At 43.8% G+C, this 12,011-nt stretch overlaps 1 protein-coding gene across 2 annotated transcripts; it reads right to left on the bottom strand.

The window, feature by feature from the left end:
* Nucleotides 1–176: 176 nt before the first annotated feature.
* On the bottom strand, nt 177–4,598 carry SPP1 (secreted phosphoprotein 1). 2 transcript variants are annotated; one of them, XM_062602781.1, is made up of 7 exons: nt 4,453–4,598; nt 3,132–3,198; nt 2,986–3,036; nt 2,017–2,115; nt 1,839–1,880; nt 1,336–1,587; nt 177–865 (listed from the first exon to the last, which is right to left on the bottom strand). In XM_062602781.1, the coding sequence occupies exons 2-7, from the start codon at nt 3,183–3,185 to the stop codon at nt 464–466; spliced, it is 900 nt and encodes a 299-aa protein (XP_062458765.1). In that variant the 5' UTR covers nt 3,186–3,198; nt 4,453–4,598; the 3' UTR covers nt 177–463. The 2 variants fall into 2 exon arrangements, with proteins under 2 accessions (XP_062458765.1, XP_062458767.1); XM_062602783.1 differs by having other exon boundaries at nt 1,336–1,584.
* Nucleotides 4,599–12,011: the final 7,413 nt, after the last annotated feature.

The raw sequence follows: 12,011 nt of genomic DNA, 5'->3' as shown, positions 1-12,011 counted from the left end.
GCAAGGGCCGGCACCAGCACGCCGCTCAGCCTCGGTAAAAGCTCCACGGAGGGGTTTTATCTACTTAATAAATAAAATATCAGCTATTTCATTTTAAGGAGAGGGATTACAACTCCTCACGCAGCCGGGAAGCTGCCCTCTGACCCAACCCAGGAAACGGTAACACAGCCCACAGCTACAGGGTTTTGTGTGTTTATTTAAATCCAGTTACAGCAAAATACAGGCTGGCGGTACATACAGCAGCATGCCACAGGGGTAACGCTCGTTCTGTGCGCCTGACAGCATCAGACTCGCTTCCCCATGCACTTGCAGCCAAGGGGAGGCCACCGGGTAAAAGAAGCTGTCCCGACCCCCAAAAGTCACCACGCGCTCTACATTTACAAACAGTTACCAGACACGAAGCTACCCTCCCTCCCCTTAGGTAGGAATTGGAAGAGAAGGGAAACGTTACATCTGCCTCCCTTTAAAGAGTGACTTCGTTGTTCTCAATGCTGTGACCGTCTCGAGCATCCTCGGCACTTTCCAACGTTTGGTTGCTGTTATCGTCAGGGATCTCAGCGGAAACGCGGACCTGGCTCTCCCTGCTTTCCATGCTGTGGTGGCTATCCTCTCTGACACCAGCCTTGCTATCATCATCCGCCTCATGGCTATCGAACTTCTGCTGGCTGTCATTTTCCAGGCTCCGGTCACGCTGCTTGCTGTCCAGCTCGCTGCTGTCTTGCCCATGGCTCTTGTCAGCCCATTCCCTGCTGATGTGCTTCACCAGGGAGTGGCGGGCAGCAGGATGCTCCTGGGAGAGCCCCACTTGCTGGCTGTCTGCATCCAGGGCGCTCTCATCCTCCTCGGTGGCATCATAGGCAATGAGCTGTGTTAGAGACCAAAACAAGAACCATTATCACTCCTGAGAAACTGACCTGTCAACAGGTGCTGCTGTACTGTACCAAAGCAAACTGCATAGGGTGTTGGAGCACTCAAAGCCTGCATGATGCACCTCTGCCTGGAGACACTGTGTTCTTTTATGGGGTTACATGAACCTTTCACATAACAAGAAATTCCAATTTGAACTTGCCCTCAGATTTTGTGTGTGCAAGTAGAGCATGATAGTTCAAACGGTAGTATTGCATAGCTTGCAGCAACGGGCTACACTCCTACCTCAGCACACCACCAGCCATAAGCAGGCCCTGTTTTGGGATATCCAGAGAAAGGAAATACATTCCTTCACTTGCGCCTACCTTCCCCTCACCAATCCTTTTCAAAACTGACATGTCCATTTTAAAGATTCAAGTTCACTATCCGTTTTCCAAAATCTGGGTACCAATGCTCACCACTATTTACCTTCTTTGCAGCTTTGCGGAGTTTGCTAGATTTCACCACTGAGGCTTTTGCCCTCATTCTGTAGGCCACGCTGTCGCCTCTGCCAGCATTGTCTCCCCGGGTGAAGGGGAAAGGTGGGAATGGTGCAGTTACGGGAATGTCTGTGGGAAAACTTGTGACAACCTCATCGGATTCATCTGTGTCATTGGAATCATTATCATCATCATCATCATCCACATCTTCATGGCTCTTGCTTGACACATCAGGGAACTGCTGGAAAACATTCATTACGCATCAGGCAAATGAAGACTTACGTGAGATGTGCAGCCTGGTATCTGTTCTGCTCACCCAGAGCTTATGCAGTGTTGAGGAGCTGTTCTGCTCACCCTCCCTGAAGCTCTGGGGCTTTTTTTTTAGAGAGAGATGTTATCACAAGAACCACGATCAATTGAGGAAAATGCGTGTTGCTACACACTGGCTGTCCTGCAGCACTCAACTGACGTTTTACTGTTCAAAATACTTACCTGTTCTGGGACATCCACACTTTCCTCTGAAGAGTAGAGAGTCTGAAAACAACATAAAACTCACTATTAGCACACAAAGACACGTACAGTAGAGCTGATCAGTATGTTGAATATTCTTTAAGCACTTAATCCTAAATTGAAAAATGCTCTGCTTTCTCTTCCAGTCAGTTGCCTGTACCTGCTGAGGTGACGCCAGGTCATTCTGTGGCTGTTGCAGACTCTCCCAAGACTGAGAATTCACGTGGTGGTATCTTCGTGAGTGATGGCCCTTGGGGTCCTTCAAGAGAAAACAAAAAGGTGGGTTAAATCCACAAAGAAGCATATAGGAGCAGGCAGAGCTGCCTGCATCACAATCTCTGTTTTCAGACAGATGTGACATCTGCAATACATACTCCTGCGCAGGATGTGTCCTCAGCAATTCACTGCGGTAAGAAGAGGACAATATAATACAGAAGATGTGCCTCTCCCACTGGCAGAATCTGGGGAGCTTCAAATCAGTTTCCCTGGCTCACTTTCACTGAGTGAAATTTGGAGCTATTTCTAATGACCATAATTTCTTCCAGTTCTCATGCCTTTTTCCCAAGAGTGATTTATCTCTCACATGAAAAAGACTTGAAACTAAATGCAGTAGCCAGTTCTTCAAACAAAAAGTTGATTTTACATGGATAGTAGCTAGCAGTGGAGCATAAATCAAACAGTTACATATAAGGTTAATGCAACTCACTCGCACCACTCAAAAAAAATAATGGGAATTGGGTTAAAGTCTTGAATTGGTGTCTCCCAACACCAAATATTGTCATCTGATCCACAGTAATGAATGTGGATTATAATAGTTGTGCCATGTTGTAGACCTTTTCGCTTTTTAACTGACAGCTTTCACATTTTTCATTAAGAGAAAAGGTTTCCAGTGCTGGTCCAGAGACTAACAGAAGTCCACAGCCAGGATGCCTAACAGGCAAAACTCTGCTGATGTTGGTGTCTCTCCTCTTTGGCTGCCTGAGGAGCTGGCTTATAACAGCTAGGTGAGGACAAGTTCTGCAAGCAGCTACAATCATAAAACAAGCATCAGGCAATGTGTATTAGAGGAAAAAAAAATATAAAAAAGGATTTATTAAAGAAAATTAATAGAAAGACAAAAGGAGCTTACATATTTTTCTTCAGAGCTGGCAGAAATGGCGTGCTGCTTGGTTTTACTCACCTTCAAGGGAGAGAGGAAAAATGCATTTGTCAGTATTAATTTCTTGCTAACATACAAAGAAAATACACAATTTGTGTATTTTGTGATTTACTTACTGGCCATGCAGCAGTGATGCTGATAAGGCATAAACACAGAACTGCCACCTTCATTGTGATGTTTTACCTACAAAATATTTTGGAACAGTGAGTCAACAAGGTAAAATACCACAGAAATACCACAGGTGTTTTCTCCCTTCTGGTGTACTTCACTGTGCTGAGACCAGGTCTCTGCTAAGGATTCAACCTGTCCATTGGTGATCTTATTCCTCTGTCCTCCATCACCACCCCACATGCAGTTGGTTTTGTAATGACTTAGCAACTCAAAAGCTACAAGGATTTTAAAACCAGGTACTGGGAAGTGCTGAGCAGTGGTGAGAGTAGCCACAGAAGGTGAGGAGTCTCCTGTCATCTACTGACTTGAGCTGGCAAAGGAAAAGCTTTGTGAAAAACAAAGTGCTATGAAGATAGCTTTGGGTTATCTTTGTTCATTTAACATCATTTTGCCAGAAGAGACAGGACAAGACAAACTCAGCTTGGGTTCTCTCTTCAGTTATTTTAAACCTACTTTTCGGGGTTATTAACTGGAGTTGCTGTGAGTAAATTCAGTCTATATGAGCATAAACTGCTTTATTGATGGACCTTTATTTCCCCCTCCAGAAGTTTGAGCAGAATCACCTGTGTTTCCAAGCAAGAGATGAAATGAAATATCTGCTCACATTGCAGCTTTAACAATTTAGTAAATGAGTGATTCATGCTGAAATTAGGAGAGTGCTGAGCTGCAGTAAATTCCGGTGCTGATAGACCAATTCCCAGGATAAGGAACATCCCTGAGAAATTAAACTGATTTATTGATGAACAAGAGGCATTTAAAACTTCAGTATATCATAGCGGGAAAGAAAGGCTACTAAGGGCACATTTAAAATACATTAGTAAGGCTGCTCCTGAGACAGGACACTCAATCAAATGTGTTGCAATTTCAAGAGTTAAACAGAGAAGGGTGTGTGTCCCATCCATTCAGTAGTGTACAGCACAAGCTGCAAGCCTGCCAAGAGAAACAGGGGCACTGCCAGGCAGTGGTTAAACAAGGAAGGAAGCTTTCTGTGTTCAAGTATCAGCTTTGAGCTTCCAGCACTTGATTCAGTGGCAAGGTTTTCTCCTCCCAACATCTATCAGCACTCAGGTTTAAATTGCTATTATGTATAATACCTTCATCGCTAAAGCAACTTTGCTCCTATAAAAGCACACCTTTTTCCATAGAGAAACATCAAACATCCCTGACCAGTGAAGCAGTTTTCAAAGATCTCCTGCCCAATGCTCCCTTGACTAAAGCTTCAGACAAAATCACACATAATCAGGTAAAAAGAGAAAAAAATACTACCTTTTGTGGTGCTGGAGGAGTCAATTGCAACAACAGCACTCTTGGTGATCCCAGTAGCTGCTCCAGCCAGTTGGTTCCCAGCAGCTTGGGCTTTCTCCCCTTGTCCCCTGTCTGCCTAACATCTCTGATCTCGGGGAATTTAAACCCTGTTCCAGGCACAGCCACCAATCCCTGTGAGGCGGAAACAGATGAGGTCATGAGGTTCCTGGCCGCAGTCCTGCCCATGTTCTCCTACACTTCCTCTTTGGCTTTGTGGCTTTTGAAGCAAACAAAAACTGCTCTATGGTTAAAACATTACTTATGGGCAAGATCATTAACCAGCAGTTCTGTTGAATGCACAGCATTTGGTTGGTATCGTAGAAGGACTTCAAGGCACATCTGTCCTCTTGTTAAAAGGCAGAGCCCAGTTTCCCAGAAACATTTCATGCCCTGTTCTATAGGGGGTAGGAATATGTAATGTGAGAAAAAAAGACATCTGAAAATAAAATTCCCCAAAAAGGTGTTAATGCTTCCACAAAGTTGTAGACTTGCTGTCTAGGATATACATGTTGCAATGTGAATTGCAAAGACGGTGCAGACTTTTTGGTCTGACCTGAGTCTCAGGTGGTTTGATTGAGTCATCTGCTACAGCTGCCTGCTGCACCAAACCTCCTCCCAAACCCTTTTCAGGGACTAGTTGCCAGATATTTTTCAAGGTAAAAAAAGAAAAAGAGGTGGGGAAGGAAGCTGTAGCTCTAGCATGGGGAGTGCTATAATAGCACTGGGAAGCAAAGGACTTCATGGGATGAAATTCCATGTCTGTTGAAGAGCAGTGGATCAGCCCTGCTGATGGGCAACATCTATTCTGGCAGTGCCTCACCTGAACGGCCATAAAAGCTATGGTTTGATTCTGCCTCATCTGTAATGTGAGACTCTCTTCCATTCAGTGTTTCTGTAAAATGACAATGAGGTGTCATTCAAACACAGGAAAGCATGCCAAACAGCCCTTCTAGATGTCAGAATATTTCTAACTGTTTCAAAGCAGTTATGTTCTTCCTCATTTCTGATATCCAGCTAATGTTTGATGTGTCCTTCATCAAGGAGCAACAAAATAGACAGCTTGATGTCCCAACCTATGTTTCCAATTATCTTGTGGTTACTAATTCTTCTGTGACATGTTTAGAAACACCATGAGAGACATACCCAAGTTAGCTCAACAACTGTCCATCACACAGACCTATCATAATTATATTTTTGAGTTGAGGTGAGCAACAGCTAGAAGTTTAACTTAGTCTGCTTAATAGAGTATTCTAATACCCTAGGAGGAGAACTGATTAAAAAGACAGTATGTCATTACTGACATAGTATGTCATTATGGACATACATGTCCATAAACCCGTGTATGCATCCACCTGAATGAGGACTATCCTAGCTTCTAGTTTTGAAGCTACATGAACATTATTATTTACTAACTCAGGAAAGACGTTTCAAGCAAAAAAGCTTTCAATAACTAGGATTTCAGCAGCATGATCTGCAGATTTAGATAGTTTATATCATCTCCTATTGTATCTGCAGCTCAGAGCTTCTGGAAACTAGACAGTTTACAGAAGCCTTTGAATGCAGATGCAGGACTGAAGCTGTAAATGGACGCTATCTGTAAGTTTTGTCTTGAGCACTATCTAGTAGCTCATACACCCAGATTATAATACATCACTTTTACTTAGTAACTAGGACTGCTTCAAAAGGCCACTGTTTTTGACTCCAAGGAACCCCAAACCAGCCCCTTAGGTAGCCAAATACCTTTGATCCCCAAAACTGATACAAACGAGCAGTACAGCTTGCAGCTCCCCTGACTGGTAAGAAAGAACTATTTCCCTTTGATGGAACTGACAAGAAACTGAGACACAGAGAAGCTTGGTGGGTCACACCAGTGAATGTGGGACTGGGTATGCTGACTCATGCTTTCTTGTACACACTTGCTCAAATTTTAAGTTTGCAAAACCCTACTTTCTCTAACAGCCATTCATCGAGAGACACAGAAACAAAAAACAACGTTATACTCTACTGAAAGATCCCCTAGAGCTGTTGTTTGGCCAAAACAAGAGCCTTTCAGCACCTGCGATCTGCATAATAGCATATTATTGTCCATCAGACTTTCAGGAAAATACATATTATGTCAGGACTTGTAAACAACCTGTTTCACCAAGTTCAGCTGCAGTTACCAGTCATGCTGATGGAGAGCTCAGAGCTATCAGAAACATAGTCTTACTGCAGTTTGTGAAGACCTTCCTGTACAGGTCAATTATTATTGTGGCTTTTCAAGGCAAATGTTTTCCAAGTACCTAGGATGCTTGTCTCCAACCAGAGACACTATGTGACCCCCAGGGAGTTGGTTTTGGCAGACAACTGGTATTTTCAATGTGCTGGGAGATGGCAGAGTTTCTGAGCGCTATTGCCAAAGCTGTATGGTTGATTTTGTAAGAAATAAGGAATAACAGTGAAGTTTTGCAGTAATCCAGAAGCAGGACATGTAGCTACAGTTTTTACTAAATAGCTTCATTTTATGCAAGATCAGCTGGTACAGAGCTGTAGTAAACTTAGCATTTGCCTCATGCCTGTCATTATGTGGTTATTCATCTGTAAATCATTTTGTCTGGCTGAGGAATCCTTTGCCTTGGTAGTGCTTCTCATCCTCTCAAAGATAAGGAACAAGCGGAGCAAAATGGGAGCAACTTTCATCTTTTTCACTTCCCACACTAAAATGCCTAATTCTGGAGAGAACATTTGCCTGGCAGTGTAACAGTGCACAGCAGAAGCAGTGCTCACATTTGTACAAGTGGGAGCCATGACAGGCTGTAATTTGTTGCATGTAGGTGACATTTTCTACTTGGCTATTCTGTCAAACAAAGCGTTTGACCACAATTTCTTCCATCTTGGGCTGCATTAGGAACATGTGGTTAGGTTGCTGTTTCATGTAGTTGAGAAGCACTATCAGTGCCTCCCTGTGCAACCTCCAACACGTAAGATCCTGAGCTGAGACATCAGCACAATGCCTGGTGATATCTCTGGCTGGTGTGGGAAATCCCAGTCTGCCTGCAGTGATCTGTAATGCTCAGTCTTTGAGGAGAGCTGGCTTTCATTTAGATTTGTTCACCAAAAAACAAGTCCTGGGGGAGATGAGAGCAGTATCTTCTTGGTGGCGAAGATTAAGACTGGAAGAGAGAGATTAGTTTCTTCAGCAGCATTAAGAATGCTATGAAGTAAAAGCCCAAAGAAACCCCAGCCTGGTAGTGTTCTTAGATACAACCATTCTGCAACTAGAATGTCCCACAGAAAAGCAGAGCTAGTAAATAATGGTGCCTGTGGAAAACATGGAAAGTAAGCCTTCTTTGCATTGCTACCATAAAATATTCCCAAAAAGTGCCTTGGAAACTCAGCATGCCAACCAATGTAGCCCTTAAATTTTCCAAATTAAAGCTTCAAAAGTGGGGAAAAGCTTACATTCCGCAGTTATTACGCTTCAAAAAAATCTTCTGCCTCTTAAATGGTGTTTGTGTCCAGGTACGGACAGGGGATACAGGTGTCAGATCTGTTCACTAAAGAAATTACAAGAGATTTGCTCCTTACATGTGTGAGCAGGACACCTCATTAACACATGCTGTGCACCGCAACCGTGTATCTTCCGCTTTGCACCATGCTCTTAAGTCTTCCTGCCACTTGTGATCTGGAGTGCAGCTCAGATAACTAATTACCAAGGCAAGATCTATTTAACCCTCATCTAGGAAATAAAAGGGGCTATGTTATCTTACTTTCCCAGGGTCAACCCTAGCTGTTCCTGTTCCTGTTTGCAGAATTAGGCACAACACTCACCTAGAGCTGCAGTAGGTGATCAATCAGAGCAGAACAGAGACTTCCTGGGAACAGAGATTTTTTTCCACCACTGTAATGTCCAGCATATTAGAAAGTGCCGCTGTTTGATAGTTGTTTGGGCTGCCTTTATGCCTGTCTGCATATAAAGAGACCCCACTCACTTGTCTCTGACACCTGAGACTAGTTGCTACCTGTTGACATTTCCAAATGCCTTTTTAGGAATGGCTTTGGAAGCTAAAGGGAAGAAAAAGAATCATTTGAGAAACTGCCATACAGCTGTGGCCCACAAATCCTGGAGTCTCAACAGCCTCAGTCAGATCCTGGCTTTCATAGAGGCAAGTGGCTGCTTCTACTTGCAGCATAAATGCAGTCCAGCTGTCTGTAGCTTCCTTTTCCTGATATTTCTTCCATTGGTTTTTACAGCCAGCTAGGAAAAACAAATTTTCAAGATCTTTTTTTTCTTGTTGGAATTAATGTATTTTAATTCTGAAGTCCATGGAGCAGCAGCAGCAAGAATTAAACCAGCACATAAACATTAGGTTATTATCAGGTCGTCATAGTTACCAGGGTGAAGAGCAAAACACCACATACTCCAGTGCTGGTTTTGTGGCTGTGTTTCAGCTCTGAATTGATAGAAAAAGAATTGCATTAGTTTCAATTTGAAAATTTAATAAACACAATGATAATCTGAGCTACTACTAGAAACAAAAGCAACCTGTGAAAGTATATATGGTATAGGTCATGTTTTCACTACTGTGCAGTTTTGTGATGAATGTAACCCTCAAAAAGCAATTGTTTGAGAATAGAAGGATGAGACTTCCAGCAACTCAATGGAGCTGAGCTCAATCCACTCTCTAAAGATCCTGGCTCTGAAGCCTGAACACTACTGCAGAGGCAACGCTCCAGGATGAAGGAAAGCATGTAAGATGCATGTGCTTAAATCCTCTATATGCTCATAAGAAAGTAAGCATCAGTTTGCCAGCTCAGGGATCACAGTTTGAGTACTGAGGGGAATTTGATGGTAGGAAATAGCTTCACAGAAGATTCTTTTTGGGCAAGCATTGCAAAATCTTTGTGACAAGTTGTTTCCCTCTCTTTACCCCTGCTCAGTTCCCTGTTTCCTATCCTACTGCAAATTTTTCTCGTTCCAGAGAGAAAGGACACTAATGGAAAAATCTGAATATGCAGAATGGGTATGGAAAGAACAGGATCTTCTTGCTCTGCATTGTGAAACTGTCGGAAAGTCACAAGATGCCTATTCCACTGACTGCAGGGGCTTTTTGCAGGGCACCACAGGAATGATTCTGCACCCCTCAGCTTGCATCTTCACTAAGCACCACCAAATCACAAAGAGCCACGTCCTTGCTGCAAGAAACGGGACAGATTGCAGCACAGCATGACAGGGAAGGGGTGAAAAAGGAAGGCCAACTCCTCCTCTACAGTCATCCATTCACTGCTTTTGTGCATAACTGAGATAAACACTGCAACCCTATACTGCCTGATAGAGACCTAAATCTGTCCTAGCAATCCTTATCACAGAGCAGCCTTGATTTTGCATTCCACATATACCATGTTGAGCTTATGGCTTGTTTCCGACACAACCACACAGAGTTCACAACATGAGGAGCAGAGTCCAGAAAAGGTTGCTGCCAGTCCCAGATACAAACCTTTTACAAGGCACACTTTCTGAGTGCATCCTGGAAGGGGTCAGCACAAAACATAATTTGGAGAGGCACCAGGCATTACGCAATGCAGGATTTCAGCCTGCATATCTGTGGTTATCAGTATACAAGGCATCTTTTCTGCAGCCTGCCTTGACTTCTCTATCTCCAGAAGGTCTGGGGAAGATGAAGCATGTGCTGTACAAGTAGTACAGGACTGCTAGGACAGGTTGTGACCCTGTCAGTAAACCTGACCTCAGACCCAGGCTGGGCTACACACCAGAAACCCTTCGGATTTCACGTGGCTTCAGGTTTTGTTGTGAGCAGCTTCTTAACTCTTGGTCTCGGTCTGCTGTGGTCTGAGGTGGGACGGATACAGAACTGAGTCAGTGTGAAAGCAAACATCTCCCACTGGGTGTGGAGCCCCTGCTGGTGGAGTGGGAGGAAAAACCCATCTGTGGGCCTGATAAAGGGAAATTAAAGAGTTGGGGACTGGATCTGGGGAGGAAGTTGTTTGGCTGAGAAGCTGATTTGATTTTGTGGGGGAACGAGAAACCAGCAGGCCAGGGTCAAGGCCTCTGCTGTCTAGACTGAGTCATGGAGAGATTCCCCACAGTTTGCTCAAACTCAGAGGTGAGGCTGTTTTCCCTTGAAGCCTATCCAGGCAGGAGCCCTGCAGGATCCAGGGTTCACTGCCACAATGGACCATTTTGATTCTGGCTTGGAAAGCTGGGAAAACTGCATGTCAGGATACTTCATCTTAATTGGTACTGGGGTAGCCACCTCTTGTACAACAAGCAATCGATGTGCCAATAGAGAGCATCACTCAGACCCAGCAATTTCTCCTTGTGTTTTGCATATTAAAATTGTATTAATCCTTTCAGTTTTCAAAAATTGGGGTTTGTTTTGGATGGAATGGGAAGTAGTAACACACACCTGACAGGTATTACCATCAGGGAGTCAAAGGGGATACTAATTTTCTTATTTGCATAATTTCTCAAGTAAATAGGATAAAGTGATACACGGAATAGCTCAGATTATGGGTAATACAAGTGCCTGGGGAAAAGTAAAAAGGTTTCTTTTCATTAGAGAGGTACCTTCCCGCCCCTCTCCCGCTGCCTTCATACATGTTCAGTCAGTTTTCTTTTCCTTCCTGGCCTCCCTTTTAGCAGGACTGGAATGCAAAAATGCCTTGTTTTGAAAAGTACCTGTGTACTGTCTGCTGAACTGGCAGCTCATGTGCACAGGACGGGTGCCCTTCCTCCCCACATTTCTCACCTCCTTGACCAGCCAGCCCAGGACTCTGCCCAGCACTGAAGATCAGGAGAGCCCAGCAGCCTGTGGTAAGATGGAACTGCATGGAGGCACATTGAGCTTGGCTAGCTAGGAGGGCAGACAGCCTGCTAGGTACAGGAGCACAGCAGCACAAACACTTGGCAAGCCCCTGCTCTCCCTCCTGGCTTACCAGCTCTCTTTGGAAGGGAGAAGCATTTTTGGAAATATGCAGTTGAGAGATAATCACATCCAGATTTAGGAAATAACATTTTGCACATAATTCATACTGGCTACCTAGACAGATTATTGGTTGAGCATGTAGCTACAAATTTGGCAGAATAAATGGCAAACTGTGGTTGGCATATGGATGCAAAGCAGGAAACCAACTGCAGCTATACATTAACTAGAGCAAATGGGTTAACCAACAGGCTCTGAAGCAAACAATAAGAAGGGGCAGCTGACTGGACAACTAGATCTTGAGGGGCATATGCAGCATCAGGGCTCTTTGCATTAGGAAGAACATTACCAGTTAGTAAATAACAAATCAGAACGGCTGTTTTGCTCACTGAATCTTGTTTATCACAAAGAAGTCAAATGACTTCTCCTCACCCATGGAAAATGTGAACACAGAGAATGACAAACAATTTTAGGAAGCAACATCCGTTCTGTATGGAGAAACTTGATCTGCTGTACCCAGAATAGCTGATGTTGAAACACAGACTAAATCTCATCTAAGCAATTGATTAGACAAAATGAGAAAGTGCAACTGCATGT

The sequence above is a fragment of the Pezoporus occidentalis genome, unplaced genomic scaffold (assembly GCF_034315485.1).
Source record: "Pezoporus occidentalis ecotype Australia unplaced genomic scaffold, CSIRO_AGI_Poc_V1 ctg79, whole genome shotgun sequence".
NCBI classification, from domain to species: Eukaryota; Metazoa; Chordata; class Aves; order Psittaciformes; family Psittacidae; genus Pezoporus; species Pezoporus occidentalis.
Note: the sequence above shows the minus strand (reverse complement) of the source record. Positions and strands in the feature narration are given on the sequence as shown.

What these genes read in the sequence shown, in the direction of transcription:
- SPP1 (XM_062602781.1), bottom strand. Translation starts at nt 3,185, where the DNA reads ATGAAGGTGGCAGTTCTGTGTTTATGCCTTATCAGCATCACTGCTGCA. An exon ending in GCATCACTGCTGCATGGCCA is followed by an intron (nt 3,037 to 3,131) that starts GTAAGTAAATCA and finishes TCTCCCTTGAAG; the next exon opens with GTGAGTAAAACCAAGCAGCA. An exon ending in GTGTGGATGTCCCAGAACAG is followed by an intron (nt 1,588 to 1,838) that starts GTAAGTATTTTG and finishes AATGTTTTCCAG; the next exon opens with CAGTTCCCTGATGTGTCAAG.